Below are 18,803 nucleotides of genomic sequence, written 5' to 3' on the forward strand. Positions count from 1 at the left end.
ATCCCCTGAGAATTTGTAAAGGCCATTATTTCACTTTGGGAAAATAAGTGCTGGGCAAACTAATGGCATTAAACACTGACTGGTTCCTGGTTCTGATGACCTGCAGATAAAAGAAGTGGCTATACAGATAATGGACACATTAGTTGGGATCATTCAAAATTCCCAGCTGATTGGAAAACCACAAATGTAACACTAATACGTAAGAAAGGAGAGAGAGAAACAGAGAGACGAGTTAGCCTAACATCCTTCATTTGGAAAATACTGGAGTCCATTGTTCAGGAGACAGTGATTCCAACTAAATGTGTTATTATTAATGTGGTTTCATGCAAGAAAAATTGTGTTTGATAACTCTATTAATGTTCTTTAAGGATGTAACCAGCAGGGTGGATGAAAGGGAACAGATGGATGTGGTGTTTTCTTTCTTGGTTTGCCTGAAGGCATTTGACATAACAAATTATTCCACAAGGTCTCAGGGTTGAAAGTAGTATTTTGACCACAGATAGGGTTAGTTATCCCTGCAAAAGACATTCAGGATAAACAGGCTATTTTGGGTTGGCAAGCTGTAACTAGCAGGGTGGGGGGAAATTACAGCGATCATTGCTGAGGGCTGAGTTATTCACAATCTATATTAATGACTTAGATAAAAGAACCATAGAATCATATAGCATGGAAGCACCACCGTGTCTGTGCTGGCTGTCAATTATCTATCTAAGCATCTAAAAATGGGCACTAATTGATCCGATTTTTAAGCACAAATTAGATCCAAGTTTCCTGCCAGTGCAGGAGTTGTTTGGAAGTAAACTCTGGTGGATACAAGAAGTCTGCAAATGTAAAACAAAATACTGGAAATCTGAAATATAACCAGAAAATGCTGGAAGCATCCAGCAAGTCAGGCAGCAAATATGGAAATAGGAACAGAGTTAACATTTCAGGTAGAAGACTCTCTGTCAGAAATTTGTCAAAAATTTCATGCAGACGGCTGTGAACTGGCAGAAATTGGATGGAGAAGTATAATGTGATGAACTGTAGGGTTATCCACTTTAAGAATAGAAAAGCAAATTATTATTTGAAGACAGGCCTGGATGTCCTCAGACAAGATACACAAAATAGTATGCAGGTATACTAAGTAGTTACGAAGGCAAATGGAATGTTGGTCTTTGTTTCAAGGAAGATGGAGTACAGAAGTTGAAAGTCTTGCTCCAACTGTGAAGCATGTTGTTGAGATCACACCTCGGGTACTCTGTACTTGTGTGGTGTCTCTTTATACGCTTGCCACAGACAGAGTTGAAGTGATGAAGGTGTTGCCTTGTGAGGAAAGGTTATGAATAGATAAAGCCTGTACACTCTGAAGTTTGAAATGTAAAAGACTCTTGAGGGGGATTGGTCAGATAGATGCTGGAAGGATGTTTCCATTGAAGGGAGTATTGTCTCAGGATAAGAGTCAACTATGTAAGACTTAGATGAGGATGAATTATTTTCTCAGATGGTATTCTCTATCTCACAGAATTCTAGAGGCTGACACACTAAGTCTCTTCAAGGCTGGGAGAGATTTTTGGATTACATAGGAATCACGATTTATAGGAATTGGCCAAGAAAGTAAAGCTGAGGCCAGTGATCAGACCAACCTTGTTCTTGGCATGCAAGCTCGTAAATCCATTTGTCCTATAACTGTTCCCAATTGTTATGCTGTTATATTTATTTTCCTGTTAAATTGCTTGTTAATTTCCTTCCGGTCTTGTTTGTCTAGTCTGAACGTGAGGTTTCGAGAATATGTTCCTCCTGCCTGCTCAACGTAACCTCTTGATCTTTCACGTGCACCGTTGAACAATCTTTCAGAGACTCTTTATTTTAGCTGGCTCTTCTAACTTTAATTGTAAATCCAACGCCATTGCAAAAGCTAACAGCAAGTGAAGCAGTGCACCGATCAGAATCATAGTCTGTATCATTGCGATGGTTGTTAGCATATGGGAGCTTGCTGTGCGCAAATTGGTTGCTGCATTGCCTACATTACAACAATGACTACACTTGAAAAGGTCCTCGTTGGTTGACAGCACGCTTCAAGTGCTTATGTCATGAAAAGTGCGAGGACTTGTCTTTCTCTCCAGTTTTTTTTCTCTTTTCTTCTTCCTTTCCCGTAAGAGGCAGTAATCATCGGTAGATTAAATTCAGCAGCTGCATCTACCATAAGTCAGGTTCACAGATCATAAATACAGTGAAAGTTGATCAAAGGCATCAGCTGAGCAGGATAATGAGCAAGACAGGTTGCAAGATGATCAATGGTTCTTGTAGTGAAGCTCAAAGGTCATTGGTAACTCAACCTCCCCCTGTGTCTATGAACAAGTGTGCCGCTCAATATGTGCCTGGGTGGTAGACCACAGTTAGTGGACTCTGGCATAGTGTTGGCACAGAATTATATGTGATAGGTGTTGGATGACAAAGAATTAACAAGTGACCTTGTTCACATAAGGTAAGATATCTTTATTAGTCACATGTACATCGAAACACACAGTGAAATACATCTTTTGTGTACAATGTTCTGGGGGCAGCCCGCAAGTTTCACCTCACTTCCAGTGCCAACATAGCATGCCCACAACTTCCTAACCTGTACATTTTTGGAATGTGGGAGGAAACCGGAGCACCCGGAGGAAACCCACACAGACACGGGGAGAACGTACAAACTCCTTACAGACAGTGGCCAGAATTGAACCCGGGTCTCGTGTTAAAATGTTACACTAACCGCTACACTACCGTACCTGCTCCCACATGACAAAGTTGAGAGTTTCATGGGAAGCTCCAAAGCAGCACAATTTCAGCTTGACTTTGTTTCGTTCTCTGCAGACCTGAGGAAGAATTTCGAGCAGGAGCCACTGGGAACGGACGTGTCCCTGGAACATGAGGTCCTCCTTCAGTGTCGCCCACCAGGAGGGGTCCCACCAGCAGAGGTACAGTGCATACTCAGGGGTTAACTTTGTCCACTGAGCAATCAAGTTAGGCTAGTCCTTTATCGGCAGTCCCATACGGTGGAGAATTCCAGTCAGAGGTTGGAGAAACTTTGAGAAAAGAGTCATAAATAATAACAGAACTGAGAGGATATTGTATTGGGAAAGAATGTACAAGCTAGGGCTCCTTGCCCTCATAGAGAGAATCCTCAGAGCGTCGCCTAGTAAAGATCTCAAAAATAATAAAAAATTGTTGTTTGGTGCCAGTAGAAAAAATATTTCCACTTGGGAGATTTCAAATTGGAGGTTGTAAATGTAAAATGGTCACTAATAAATCCAGTAGGGAATTCAGGAGAAATTTCTTTACCCAGTTCAGAGAATATGGGACTCACCCCCACAGGGAGTGTTTGAGATGCATTCAAGGGAAAGCAAGATAAGTTGGTCAGGGAGTAAGGAATAGGATACAGTGGCAGGGTGAGATGGAGGAGGGTGAGAGGAGACTTGGGCAGAATATAATACCCATTTTTCTAAGCCACTCTGAATAAATAAATGCCTTGGTCATTGAGTTACAACCAAGCTGTGTACAGCCACAGCCACTGATTATCAGAACTTTATCAGGACCCCAACAAAAGGATAACAATGGTTCACTTCAATTAAGCCAAGGAAGAGATGATGAAGGCATACAGCTTCCACACCACCTAATTAGCACACAGACATTGTTGAGCAACATGCAAATGTCAGACTGGATAGTTTACTTATGGTGAAAACCATCCATGTTATCAGCTACAATATCCAGCATCAGGAAGACGGGTTGCCAGAAAAAGAGAGGTCATGGTACGGGAGAAAAATGAATTCAAAACTTTTAACATCCTCAAAGGCAGGCTTATATTTACATAAACGAGAAGGGTGACACTTTGAAACCTGTTCACTTTTGGCTGATGTTGGAGGTGCTCACCTCTCCAACACCTGGTACCACTGAGGCGGTGAGTGTTCCTGCTTCCTTCACATCCCAAAGGTCTGCGGGCTGGTAGGTTAATAGGCTGCTGGCAATTGCCCCTGGTGTGCAGGTGGGTGGTAAAGTTTGGGGGAAGTTGATGAGAATGTGGAGAAAATAAAAATAATAGGATTAATGCAAGATTGGTGTAAATGGTTGCTTGCTGGTCACTGTGGACTCGATGGGCCAAAGGGCCTATTTCCATGCTGTGTGTCTCCATGGCTCAGTGACAGTGTTTGGCACCGAGCACAACAGTGGCCAAAACCCTTGCAAGCATTTAGCACCAGTCACTAAGGACTTGCTTCTCCTTCTCTCCTTCCTGTTAACTTTGATGAGGTTGGATTTTTTTCAAAGTGAACTGAGTGTGCAAAATGTGTATGTTGGTACTTTGTATATTTCAGAATACTTATGAACGGGTTATTGAGGTGTCACATCCTAAACCACTGTTGTATCCAGTGTAAGAATCTTTGCATCATCAGCCACTGAAACTAAACACACAAACCATAGCACCTCACAGTGCCCTCTGCCTCTGAAATTGGGCTCTGTTAAAGCCAATTGAACTGAATTTTGTGAGCTGATTCAAAAGTGCATCTGCTGCTGCAATGTGAATCGCAAACTACGGAGGGTGACTTTATTCCCCCTTGTGTCCAGTTTAACATCTGTCACACTTAAGATGTCACACTCACAAGTGTCAACGGTGTTAAAACTAAAAAGCAGTCACCAGCTCCTACATAGTGGTTAAACACCTTGACTATGTTCCAGTCCCCTATCTCCTCTCAGCTCCGAGGGTGCTTTATAAATATTTCCATCGGGCACTGTGATTGTTGAAAGGATCCAAAGGTAAGGTGCTTTGAATAACCGTCATCTGTTCTGGCATCCTGTGAGGCCGGGATTATTCTCCTGTCACAATTCAAGGATGCCAAATGGTGTGTGAAATGGGAAATGAGGTAACAGCCTGTCCCCCTGATTAATTTACTGGATGACCGTGACAAATTAGCTAGCCTCAGCAGATGCATTAGTGCTCTGATAAATGTGTGCACATCAGACCTGAAGAGATTGTTACTGCAACGTCTCTACCAGCATGAGATCTTTCTAGTGTGTTAATGTGATGGCTAATAATGTACCTGAGCTGATCCTTCTACCAGGAAGATCTCGATGTGTGCAAGGCAGCTGAGGTCTGGGACGGCTGTGTGTGAATCCATGATGCTGGGGAGAAGGGAGTACAACCTAACTCTTTGGGTCGTGGCTTTGGACAGATCAGTGTGTTGATTCTTGTTGGTGCTTTTAGCATTGGAGGTTATACAATGGTCACTAATAAATCCGGTAGGAAATCTGGGAGAAATTTCTTACCCAGTATAGAGGATGTGGGACTCGCTCCCCATAAGGAGCGGATTGAGGCAAATGACAAAGATGAACCCAAGAGGAAGCCAGCTGAACAGTGAGGGATTTCTACAAAGGCCACCATTTATTGCCCATTCCAACTTGTCCTTCAGAAGGTGGTGGTGAGAGACTTCCTTGCCCCACCATAGCCCTTCTGGTGAAGGTACTCCTACAGTGCTGTGCGCTACAGAGTTCCAGGATAGAGACCCAGCAACAATGAATGACAGGTCAGGATGTTCTGCAACCCAGAGGTGAATCTACAGGTAGTAGTGTTTCCCTGTGCCGGTCCTCCTTGGTGGTAGAAGCTACAAGTTTGGGAGGTGCTGACCCAGTAACAAAGAAGAGTTGCTGTGGTGCATTTTGTAGATGATACACATTGCAGCTAGCGTGCGCTGGTGGTAGAGGGAATGAAGGCTCTGGATGGCAATCAAGCAGCCTGCTTTATCCTGGATGGTGTCTAGCTCCTTGCTAGTTGTTGGATCTGCACTCATCCAAGTATGGAAGGGATGCAAAAGATGCTATGTAAATGTAAATTTTTCTTTCTTTAATCACAAAACAACTGAGAACAAAGACGGCTTTCAATTACTAGATTTAATCAGGTTTTTGAAAGATGCACTTACTTAGAATGAAGTTGCCCTGATACTTCTTCCTAAGGCCATTCTTAGTTCTGATCTGATATGCATTGATTGAGGCTCCATCTCTAATTGAGCGATTGTATAAACTGCTGTTGAATATTTCTCGTATGGCTTGCGAGGCCATCCTTTTTGGCACTGCATCATCTGGAAGATAAGTCCAAAGGAACAGGGAAAGGAGTGTAGTGAATGGCTCCCATTTTACTGTCACTCATTTTAATATGAGTCAATGTAGCGAGGGAAGATTAAAGGACTAAAAAACACCTCAGTCAGGCCGATTAATCAGTGAACACTTGTAACTGTGTGAATGGAAACAAATTAATTAGAAATGCATTAAACCTAATGAAAATAAAATTTTGCTTACTGAGCTCTATATCTGGATTAAATGATTCTTTCCCCAGAACAGATTAAATTGCACGCTCCAGTGAATTTCTCTGGGAGCTGAAGGCCAGGCAGCCAGCAACTAACATCATTTGATAAAGAATTGATACCTTTAATTCTATTGATTAAATAACTGGCGATGGGAGAGTGGAAATGAAACAAAGGGCAATTGAGATAAATCTGGGAGGTGAGACTGACCATTTGTTACATCTTAATGGTATCTGAGTGAAATGCGACCTCGAGGTATTGGCTTGGTAAGGCATCGATTTGGATCGTGCTTGATGTTAGATAACAAATAAGTGATCAGTGAATAAATGCAGTGGAAATTTATCCTCATTGCTTGCACTGAATGTGTGTAATTAATAGCAGCTGTGCATTGTACTCGACCCACAACAGGCAGTGGGATGGAGTCAAGGATGGAGTCAGGGTTGGGGTGTGTTCTTACCAGGGGTCATTGACTGCCTCTCTATCCTTAATAAATTCACTACCATTCTTGCTTCTCAGTGGGCTGGGACCTAGGGTATTTGGGTCCTGGATGGCCTTAACACTGCTGAAGACTGTCAACGAATGGCTGAGCCTCCTGTGCTCTCCATCCACCATCTGTTCTTTAGGTTACAGCTTTTCTGCTGGACCTTAGTCTAACAGCATAATTAGCTCTCAATCTCCTGGTCATTGGCGCCAAACGAGTCATGGTTCATCGTGGGAGAGGAGCCTGGACTCTCCTCTCAGGTGCCGATTACAATGGAGGGGCAGCTCATATGGTGTGGCTCCTGTGAAGCACAGTATGGACAGAGTACCTTTGTGGGATTCTTGAGAGCCTTGACACTGATCTTCTTGTGGCAACAGTTGTGTTTTTGATCCAAGTTAATGGAAGTAATATCCTATTCAGTGACCCTTGCCACCACACCTGACAAGAAGTGAGAAAGGTCACATCCAAACGAGAAAGTAATAATTTCTGAGGAACAGATAGTGTGCCCTCATGAAAACTAAAGCTCAGAGATTCAGTCACAGTTCACAATCTCATTGTCCACATCTGGAAGTTATACCAGGGAATCTCAGAGATGCCATACTCATGACCACCTTCGATAACGGGGCTTAGCCCAATGCTGGTAACTACAACATGGTCTTCCTGTTCTTTGCCACAGGGAAAGTCATCACCAGCGTTCTTGTCAACCTCTTCCTCCTGCATGACTGCTCACAGGTGTGGATTCTTCCCATCCAGAGGCAGAGAGGACACAATCCTCACCATACAACATGTCCAAAAGAACTGCAGGGAGCAGGACCAACCATTACACCTGGCCTTATGACCTCACTAAAGCCTTTGATTCCTTCAGCCAGGCAGAACTATGGAACACTCTCTTCAAATTTAACTGCCCACAGAAAATTGCCTCCGGCTCACGCATGCTTTGCGATGACGTACGAGCCATGATGTTAACCGATCGGTCTACAACAGAACCATTCCCAGTGAGAACACCGGTGTCAAGCAAGGCTGTGTTATTGCCCTGACACTGTATCAGTCTTTCTCACCGCAATGTTGTGCCTCACCTACAAGAATGGAACTAATCTTTGGAACTAATGGAAAACTGTTCAACTTACAGTGCTTGCATTTCAGAAACAAAATCACCTGAAGCTCAGTGCCTGAGCTGCTATATGCAGGTACTGCTTGCGTTGGTGCTTGCTTAGCAGCCATACTGTCAGCTTGTTCACTGAAGCATACAAGAGGATGTGGCTTTCACTCAGACTGAGAAGACTGAGGTCCTCTACCACCCTGCCTCTGCTGTACAACACTGCCCTCTGACAGTAAAGGTTCACAGTGAGACCTTTGGAAAGTGTAGACTACTTGCAATACCTTAGGAGCCACTTCTCAGTGAAGGCAAACACTGATAATGAAATTTGCCATCACTTTCAATGAAAGAAAAGGGTGTCTAAAGATCAAGACCTTAACAGAAAATACGAGGGCTACCAGGCAGCAGTGATCCCTGCTCTTTGATCGGCTTCAGAGACCTCGACCACCGACAGGAGGCACCTCAAGACATAGGAAAAATATCACCAATGCCATTCTTGCAATATTCTTCAAATTCACATGGTTAAATAGACCAATATCAGTGACGTGCCCCAAGCCATCGTTCCCAGGACTGAGGCTCCAGTTACACTCAGTCCACTATATTGGGCAGACTATGATGTTCGCATGTCCAACACAAGACTCCTGAAATAGGCACACTATTCAAAGCTTTGTCATGAGCGGAGATGACCGGACAGGCAGAGGAAAAGATTCAAGGATGAGCTCAAAGCCTCCTTGGAAAAAAAAAGCAATATCCCTCAGACTCTTGGGAATCTCTCGCCCATGATTGCTCGAATTGGAGAAGAAGCATTCAGAATGGTATTCAAAACCTTGACTCCATGCAGTTGGAGTACACAGGAGCACACCTCACAAACTATGCACATGCCCCATCAGGCACCTCCTGCCCCATGTGTACAAGAGACTGGCGTCCTATGTGACCTCATCAGTCACCTCAGAACCCACCAATCCAGAGAGGAAACAAGTCATTCCAGATTCCAAGGGACTGTCGAAGAAGATGTCCAAAACACAAATGCAATAATGTCAATGGAGGCAAATCTTGGAAGCAGAAATGCGGCTCCTCCTCTGTCTGTGCACTTGGTACAACTACCCAGAGATAAATTCCTGCCCTACACACAGAGGGCTTTCCTGTTAAAAGATTCTTAGTTGTTCAGGCATTTCTCTAACCCTTTTATCACCGTGCACCACGACTGCAAACCCGAGAGAGAGTTTTGCACACATTATGCAAAACTCCCTCTAGGTACCTGGAGGCTTTCAAGACTCAACCCAACCATGTCACATTGTTGAATACGTTAAGTTTGCTGCATCAATTTGTGTGATTAAACATTTCTCACTGCTGATTGCGCACTCTTTCAGGACCATTAAAAATATTGACTTCCATTCCTATAGCACCTTTCACACCATCTCAATGCATCTTTCAGTAAATGAAGCACTTTTGAAGCATAGTTACAACAGTGTTATGTACATGCATAGCAAGCTCCCACAAACAGCAATGTGGTACCAGCCAGATTCTCTGTTTTAGAAATATCGATTGTGATTCAGCTGGTTAAAGTGGCCCTGCGAACGTCTGAGAGACCTTATAGAGCCTTTTTAATGTGTGTTGTAATGGACAGGAGCTGCAACAGTGTAGCACCCCATCTGTGCTGCATTGGAGCATCTGCTGAGTTTATGATTGTGCCTCTGGTGTGGGACCCACATGCTTCCTGCTCAAAGACAGAAGTGTTGCAAACTGGGCTACTTGTGAAATCACTTGGCTGCCAGGTTGATTCTGAAGGACACTGCCACTGACTTGTGCTGCCTTTTGATCTAACCCAGGTGGAATGGCTGAAGAATGATGATGTTATCAATCCGATCCAAGACACCAACTTCCTCATCACCATTGACCACAACCTGATCATCAAACAAGCTCGCCTCTCTGACACGGCAAACTACACCTGTGTGGCCAAAAACATTGTTGCCAAGCGCCGCAGTACCACAGCTACAGTGGTTGTATACGGTAAGCCTTGATATTTGAAAATTGTTCCTGTATTTTTGCCTTCTTTCAACACGTCCTGCTTGAATATGGTGTCACTGAAGGAAAAGTTCAACAGAATAGTGACAGTAAAGAAAGCCATTTAGCCAATGACTCTATGTAAGAGTGAACCAAGTCATCCGCCACCCTGGTCTCCTCCCATCGCCATGCAAACTATTTCCTTTCAGATCCTTATCCAGCTGTCATTCAAACACTGCGATTGGACCTGCCTCCACTATTACCCTGGCAGTACATTCCACACCCCGGCCACTCGTGTCACTTTCAGTTCTTTTGCCATTTACTTTTCATTTTGTGTTCTCTCATCCTTGACCCTCCACCATTGAGAAGAGTTTCTTTCTATCTGTTCTCTCTGAACCCTTCATGATCATTAATACCTCTATCGGGGAATAAAAATGAATGGATAAGGTCTCCTGGGTTATTAAATTAAAACTCAAGCAAGGCCAAACTATACACAACCCAAGCCTGAGTACTTATATTTTTTTTCCATACCCAAAACAACCCATAGGATTGGGTAAAAGAATGGGGGGAGGGAGGGGGGAGCAGGGCAATACTAGCTGTGCTGCACATTCATTGTCATTGATCAAGAACAGAGGACACATGGCAAGCAATTCACCTGGATAAAGGACTGAGCTGGGCCACAACTGCTTGACCCTAACCAGAATGTGTTGTAGGAATGTACACCCAACCCGACCCATGTCCAACACATGGGTCTTCTTGTGCTCTGGTCACTGGGTGCTCGAGTGACCACCCTTCACATCAAGGTAACATCTGATGGAGTGCAGCATTGGGGAGCCCCGGTCAATGGGAATCAATGGGAAAATTCTGCACTGGGAGGATGATTGTGGTTGTTGGAGGTCAATCATCCCAGCCCCAGGATATCACTGCACTGGGCAGGGTCCCAGACCCAACCATCTTCAGCTACTTCTTCAGTGACCTTCCTTCCAAAGTAGGGACATATGTTGATGCATAATGTTCAATTCCATTCCCAACTCATCTGCAAATGAAGCAGCTTGTGCCCACATGCAGCAAGACATAGGCTGAGAAGTGGCAAGTGACATTTGGGCTACAAGAGTGTTTGGGCAATGACCATCTTCAGTAAGGGAGAATTAAACCACCAACCCATGACGTTAAGTGGCTTTACCATTTCCAACATCAGCATCCTAGGGGTCACCATTGACTGGAAAGTCAACAGGACCAGTCCCATAAATACTGTGACTGCAAGGGCAGCTCAGAGGCTGGGCATCTTTTTAGCATGAAGCACGAGGAGTTGTTAAGATTGACCCTCATTAACACCAAGTCCATCTGTTGGGCTGCCTCCAATGTTTCCCTCCTTCCCTTCACCTCTCAGCCCCCAGCCCCTCCCATCCTGAACCCATCTAAACTTACTTTGCCTGTCTTTCTAACATAAAATGGAATAACATCTCCCCTAAGATTGGACACAAAGTCATTTCATTAAAGCGTTGTTACTGTAATTTTACACAGGGCAATTTCTAGGCTTATAAATTTAATGATGCCATTATAATTGCACCTTGTTCCTTCACAGCCTAAGTGCTTAACCTGCGATTTGCTTTTCATTTAAATGTCTTTATCTGCAGTTTCTGATGACTCTGTTAAATTTAAGCCTGTGTTCTGGGTAGATTCAGGGAATAGCATGGTTCAGGTCTAGGGCAGGGATGGCGCAGGGGGGAGGGAGGGGTAAAGTGGAACGTTAGAGGTAAGGTGGGCCAAGTCTTGATGAGAATCAGCCCACGAGCTCATGTTGCGGGGAAGCTGGGGCAGGGGGCAGGGTGGGGAGATGTTAGAGAGTAAAGAAAGAGGTGTTTCTCCCTGCTAATCCAGAAGTTGTGGGTAATTTGACCACAGCTGAATCTGTAATGAACAAAACTGCAAGGTACAGGTCCTCCCCAGGTTATGGCAGGGCTTCATCCCTGCGAATTGTTCGTAACCCGGGCAGATCACAAGTGGGAAATGCGGCCGCAAACCGAATTCCCACCCAGCAGAAGATTCCTGCAGCAGCTGGCAAATCCATCCCGTCGGTCTCCCAAAGGCTCGCTCGTGTGTACGGACTGTACACAATTCAGATGTTCATAACCTGGGGAAGACCTACAGTTATGGATAAATCCAAGGGTAATGTAAGGATATTGAATGTAAAACTTGCTACCACAGAAATTGCTTAAAAGGTAAATGGAAGTGCACGTGAGTGGGAAACTCCAATTATCCAGCACCTTCAGGACTTTGGTGCTGGATTGGCAGATTTTGCAGACTATTGGATGTTACTCCTATTAATATCCCAACACACTTTTAATTCACTTCTTTTAGATCTTATATTGTAGTTTAATGAATTTTCCAGTGAACCAGGTGAGCTTAAGGGAAACACAGGAAATAGGGGGCTGGTGAGTTTAAAGGGTGTGCAGGAAACGGGGCCCTGGTGTGTTTACAGGGAACACAGGGAATGGCATCTGGTGAGCCTGATACCAAACCACTGACTTCCGAATAATTGGATAGCAGATTATATAAGTTTTTCTACAGGAGGATGTGATGAAGGGTTGGAATAAGGTGACAGAGGCTTGTGCAGAGTGTAAATCTCAACAAGGGCAAGATGGGCTATTTGTCTTTCTCTGTAATTCTGTGCAGTATGTGCCTCATTCCATTGACTTAAGTCGAATAGAATTTGGGGAGCGATCTGACTAACCTCTTCCATGCTATCAGGCAAAATCATAATCTCTCCTCTCTCCTGAATAGTCAGGGGGCTGGGGGAGAGCTGGATTTAAAGCTTTTTCTTGGCCAGCTGACTTGTTAGCCAACACTTGGGTTTAAATCGCAGCTCTCAATGCACACCCAGCTGATTAAGTTGGCCAGCAGTGTCACATGCCTTGTGTCTCCTGACTATTTTCCTGTTACTGGTCCAGGATGCAGGAGAGAACTCGCCAGCTACTGCACAGCACCTTTTAAAAATACAACAGCCATTAGAGGGAAAAAGAGAGAATTAATATACATTTGATAGCACTGTAAATAAATAACATGGAATAATTTCATGGGTGCCTCAACGCATTTTTAAAAGAAGTTGCCAATAGGATCTGATACAATATTAATGTGATTGCTGGATTGATTGATCCAGGCACATTTCCTACCATTCTCGATCCCAAGACTGCCTTGTGGTTATACTGAGCATGTTGAGAGTGATGTGTGATTAATTGTCTGAGGAAGACTAATAGATGTCTACAGATGGGTCATTGATAATTGATCACAGGGAGTTACGTTAATGATAACTGTGTACTAAGCTACTTACCACTTCCCCAGCCTTCCACTGGTCGCTCACTCAGTTGTCTGCTACCTTCCCTTCAAAAAGCCAATTAACTTTTATTAGTCTTCTTAATCAGATGCTGCTCCTTTTGATAGGATGGATACGAAATATTTCTAAGTTAACAACTTTGCAAATGATATTGATCTACTCAAGAGGAAGTATGTGAGAGAGGGCAGATTCAAAGGTTATGACAGTGAGGGTAATATGGAACATAAACCCCAGCATGAACGGGGACTGAATGGCCTGTCTCCCTGCAGCAAGTACTTTGGAATCATAGAGTCATAGAGCAATACAGCACAGAAACAGGCCCTTCGGCCCAACCAGTCCACGCCGACCATGGTGCCCAGCCAGCTCGTCCCAATTTCCTGTGTTCGGCCCATATCCCTCGAAGCCCCGCCCCTCCATGTACCTATCCAAGTGCTTCTTAAATGATACTATTGTACCTGCCTCAACCACTTCCTCTGGAAGCTCGTTCCGTATACTCACCACCCTCTGCGTGAAAAAGTTGCCCCTCAGGACCCTTTTAAATCTTTCCCCTCTCACCCTAAACCTATGTCCCCTAGTTTCAGACTCCCCTACCCTGGGGAAGAGACTGTTACTATCCACCTTATCTATGCCTCATAATTTTAAACACTTCTATAAGGTCACCCCTCATTCTCCTACATTCCAAAGAATAAAACCTACCCTGACCAACCTCTGTCTACAACTCAGGCCCTCGAGTCCTGACAACATCCTCGTAAATCTTTTCTGCACTCTTTCCAGTTTAACCACGTCTTTCCTATAACAGGATAACCAAAACTGTACACAGTACTCCAAGTGCGGCCTCACTAATGATTTACACCACTGCAACATAATATCCCAACTCCTATACTCAATGCCCTGACTGATGAAGGCCATATTCTATTTTTCTGCCAGAGGAGACTTTAGAACAAGATGCTGTTTTTAAAACTTTGGTAGTGTCAGGAAGAATTTCATCACACAAGGGAAGTAGAAATCTACAACCCTCTTTCTGCCTCTCTGCACAGTGAGGATGGGGTCAGCAAAACCTAGACTGACCGGTTCTTGTTCAATAGTGATTATTAAAGGTTATGAAACCAAGGTGGGAAGAAGAAGTTAAGTTTTGCATCAGCCACATTATAATTGACTGACAGAACAGGCTTGAGGGTCTGAATAGCATCTTCCTGTTGCTCTGTTAAAGGTTATCAGTTGAACCAGTGACCTCTGGAACAAAAGCAAAAACCAGCACATGTTGGAAATCTGCAATAAAAGCTGGAAATAGCTGAATCTGAATCTAATGCAGGAGCCTGTCTTAATTTCCTCTTGGGTGGTTTTGACATACAAGATGGGAGAATAGCAGTCTAACCCATTCACTGTCAGAAACAGCTGGCAAAATTGTGTGTACAGGTAGTGCTGCTATCGCACACTGGTTGCATTCCTAAGAAACCTTGCCCTTTAGAAAGTTGAGTTACAACAGAATAGGCTGTAGTTTCCTTCAAAGCACAGATTTAAACAGGTTTTCTCAATTACCATCATGTTATAACCAATGCAGCCTGCCTAATATTAATAGTGTTCCCTCATCTATCAATCTCATTATAACTATAATTCGTGTTATGTGAACATGCGGTATCGTAGAACTATCTGTATGTATTGTGCTTTTCTAAAGGTGAGCAACCTTCCTGCCCAATAACATTCTTCTGGATGTCTTTTCTTCTGTTTCTTTTCCCTTCCCCTCCCCTCCCCTCCCCTCCCCTCCCATCCCCTCCCCCCCTCCTTACCTTCCGTCAACCCCCCACAACAGTAAACGGAGGCTGGTCCACTTGGACAGAGTGGTCTTCGTGTAACAATCGCTGCGGGCGAGGTTGGCAGAAACGGACAAGGTCATGCACCAACCCGGCACCACTCAACGGTGGAGCCTTCTGTGATGGGCAAACTTTTCAAAAGATCGCATGCACCACCATGTGCCCAGGTGAGTTAACAGAAGCAGCAGTGTTTTGAGGCAGGGTTGACAGTCTTCACAATAACTATCTCAGTGCTATTATTAGCTAGTCAGGATCATTTACAATTCTACACCCTTGATAGTGGATGAGATGGTTATTGTCAAAAATGGGTGTGAATTATAGAGGTGAAAGAAAACTTTATATAACCTCTTCCATGTCCATTTCAGAGTTTTCCAAAGTCAATCCCTTCTGATGCGTCAACGTGTGAAATATCAGTCTGTGCACAGCAAACCCCCACAAACAGCAATGCGAGAGTCACCCAACAGTCTGTTTTGGTGATATTGATGATATAAGGTGAATGAACACAGTCAGGGATTCAAAAACTAGAGGGTGTAGGCTTACAGTGAGAGGGGAATGATTTAAAAGGGATCTGAGGGGAACTTTTTCATGCAAAAGGTGGTGCATATCTGGAATGAGCTGCCAGCAAAAGTGGTTGAGGCAGGTACAATAACAACATTTAAAAGACATTTGGACAAGTACATGGATAGGAAAGGTTTGGAGGGATATGGGCCAAACGTGGGCAAGTGGTACTAGCTTAGATGGGCATCTTGGTGGGCATGAACAAGTTGGGCCGAAGGGCCTGCTTCCGTGCTGTATGACTCTATGACAAAGGATATTAATTTATAGGTGCCAAGAGTTTCTGTCACAATGGTTGTTTTAGATTACGTCACAGAAGGCCCTTCCACCCTCCATGACTGCATGGGCTCTATGAAAGCAGTTTCTCCTGCTTGGGCACCTTTTCACCTAGGTGCCTGTAAATGTTTCCCTTTCAGTTAAGGATCACATTGCCTTTTGATGCTGACTGCTTCTGCCGCACTTCCTGGCAGCACATTCCAGATCACAACGCATCACTGTATAAATGGATTTCTCCTCATCCTCTCTCCTGTTCCTTTTGCCAATTCTCGTAAATCAGTGTCCTCTGATTACCTACCCTCTTGCCAATGGAAACAAGTTCCTTTCTGACTCCTCTATGTACTGGTTCTGGTGAGATGCCAACTTGAATATGATACCATTCTCTAAGTAAAGAAGTTTCCCCTGAATTCCCAGGAGATTTATTGGAGACTGTTTCATATTTATGACTTGTGGTTTTGATCTCCCCCTCATTTTCTCTAAGCTCACGTTGTTAACTCACTTCGTAATTTTACATATCTCAGCCGCTGCCTTCTCCAAACTAGAGAAAAGAGCTCCAGTTTGCAGAATTATCCTCTCATTTCTGTTATGACTTGTGTGAAATACTTAATACTCTTTCACGAGTGCCTTTATAAGAATGCAGAACTCATTCCCACAAGAGTTGGTTGAGGCAACTGTCAGTTGTGTTCCTACAAAGTAGCTGAAAGAGGGGGAAAGGATTAGAAGGATATGGCAATGAAGAGAGATGAGAGGAGGCTCAGGTGAGGCATAAACACTGGCATGGAGTATTTGGACTGTGTACCCAATCACTGAGCTGCAAATTCTGTTCAGTTCCACATAAGAAATAGTGGTTCGCGCAGGTCCAGCTGCAGCTCCGGCCCACAATCGATCTCCTGTCTTGTCCCTTGTGTTACAATGCAGTTGACGGGGGTTGGACAAGCTGGAGCAAGTGGTCTGCCTGCAGTACCGAATGTACCCACTGGAGGAGCCGCGAGTGCACGGACCCATCGCCCAAAAACGGAGGCAAGGACTGCATCGGCCTGGTACTAGAGTCCAAAAACTGCACAGATGGGCTCTGCATGCAAAGTAAGTAAAAAAAAGCACAGCTTGCAATTGGATGGATTTCTCTGCAGGGGTGGGCACAAGCAGCAGGTGAGAGCTGGGCACATCAGATGGATGCTGTGCTTGCAATGTGCTCGGACTGCAACACTCTCCTGATTAAACAGGCAATCCCCACTTCGCCTGTGCACACATATGGCCCGGGACCTTCACAACCAGTGCTGCTTCCTGAAGTAAAGCACAGCTCTGTCACAGCTCGATTTAAATCTTGGGGACATGGATGGGAGCTCACACAAAGAAAGACCCCTAGCACAGGTGTAGAATGTGCACTGTGGTCATGCCTACCTGTGTACACTGCTTCCAAAATACAATTGCATTGGTGGCAACAGAAACAAATTTCAGTCGTGGAGTAGAACATTGCAGACATCATTAATCCACTTCATAATCTTATGTAACTCAACCCCCTGTACACATTTAATGGCACTGATCTGGCAACAAATACTCATGAAAAGGCAAATGTTGAATATATGATGTGTCGCAGCTTCCATTCTGAAATAAGAGGGGTTTTATTTGTCTCTCACTTTCTCTCTCCCTCCCCTCCCTCTCTCCCTCCCCTCCACCTTATCTTACTGTCTTAATCATTTAATCCTTTTTGTATTGTGGATCTGAAACCAGAAGCTGGAGGCTACCAACTAAACTAGTCATGGTGGGAAAAACTGTCTCACTAAATTTAAGATTATATTTGAGAAACTTATGACAAGCTGGCCTTTATTCATATAACAGTAGCCAAATCTGTGAATAAGTATCTGAAAAGACCACAACTATGTGGTTGTTAGAACAAATTAGCTCTTGCTGCAGACCCAGCCAGTGATAACCCCTCCAGATATACTTCCAATGATTGGTTGGATCAAAAGTCATTACTCGGAACTAATTGGGAAATGGAGGATTTGTTGACCAGCTCAGTGGATGTGTGACTGTTCTAGAGATCTAGAGAAACAAAGGACTGCAGATGCTGGAATCTAGATGAAAAACACTATGATGCTGGAGGAACTCAGCAGAACTCTGCTGAGTTCCTCCAGCACCATAGATTTTTGTTCTAGAGATGTGGCTGTCCCGCTTCCCACTTGGACGCAACCCACTGACAGTGACCATTTGAAGGCTCTAAAGCTTGTCTTGTAATTCAGAGACTCTTCAGGGGATTCTTCACTTAAATCAATTGGTCCACAGCCAGACACCCACAGTGATAAAAGGACCTGCATTTTGTTGTGTTTGGGTTATCAAGTAGTTTTATACCAGTATTCAGCCTCAGAGGAGTGGCACGTCCTTGAAGCCTCCATGCAGTTCCAGTATCCCTTGGGGTTCAGGTCACATTACTACAAGCCGTGGTCTTTACCATCAAAGTTTCCTCCATTTTGTTCACTGCATCCATTTAATATTCTGAATCACAAAATGGTTCCTGTGTGTCTGACAGCCCTTCCCTGAGTATTAACAGAATTGTGTTTTCATTCAGTTTTTCATTTTTTGTCATTCATTCAGTTTCATTTTATTTTTTTCTACATTGATTTTACTTTCATTTTCTTTTTAACAGATAAAAAGCTATTAAGTGAACCAAAAACCTCTAGTAAGTTCCCATTTCATTATTTCAAAATCATTCTGTTTCTTTTCGTCATGTATTACAAACATTGCGTGTGTTTGAAAAACACGGGCTACCACATGAGTTCCTCATGTTTCATAATCCTCTGGGATGTGAATATAAATGGACAAGAGAGCAGAGGGTGAGGGAGAGCGAGCGAGGGGGTGAGGGAGAGCGAGCGAGGGGGGGAGGGAGAGTGAGCGAGGGGGCAGAGAGTGAAGAAGGAGGGAGGGAGAATGAGTG

The 18,803-nt window shown here is 44.0% G+C and overlaps 1 protein-coding gene across 3 annotated transcripts in view; it reads left to right on the forward strand.

Moving 5' to 3' along the window:
• The window catches only part of unc5b (unc-5 netrin receptor B), a 250,740-nt gene that overhangs the window by 184,598 nt on the left and 47,339 nt on the right, over positions 1 to 18,803 (forward strand). For 2 of the 3 annotated variants that reach the window (XM_052041397.1, XM_052041399.1), the window contains exons 4-8: positions 2,839 to 2,942; positions 9,721 to 9,901; positions 15,040 to 15,207; positions 16,790 to 16,954; positions 18,516 to 18,548. In XM_052041397.1, the coding sequence (XP_051897357.1) occupies positions 2,839 to 2,942; positions 9,721 to 9,901; positions 15,040 to 15,207; positions 16,790 to 16,954; positions 18,516 to 18,548 (651 nt within the window). The remainder of the gene's footprint in view (positions 1 to 2,838; positions 2,943 to 9,720; positions 9,902 to 15,039; positions 15,208 to 16,789; positions 16,955 to 18,515; positions 18,549 to 18,803) is intronic. The other variant, XM_052041398.1, reaches the window with a different exon arrangement.

The sequence above is a fragment of the Pristis pectinata genome, chromosome 30 (genome assembly GCF_009764475.1).
Source record: "Pristis pectinata isolate sPriPec2 chromosome 30, sPriPec2.1.pri, whole genome shotgun sequence".
NCBI classification, from domain to species: Eukaryota; Metazoa; Chordata; class Chondrichthyes; order Rhinopristiformes; family Pristidae; genus Pristis; species Pristis pectinata.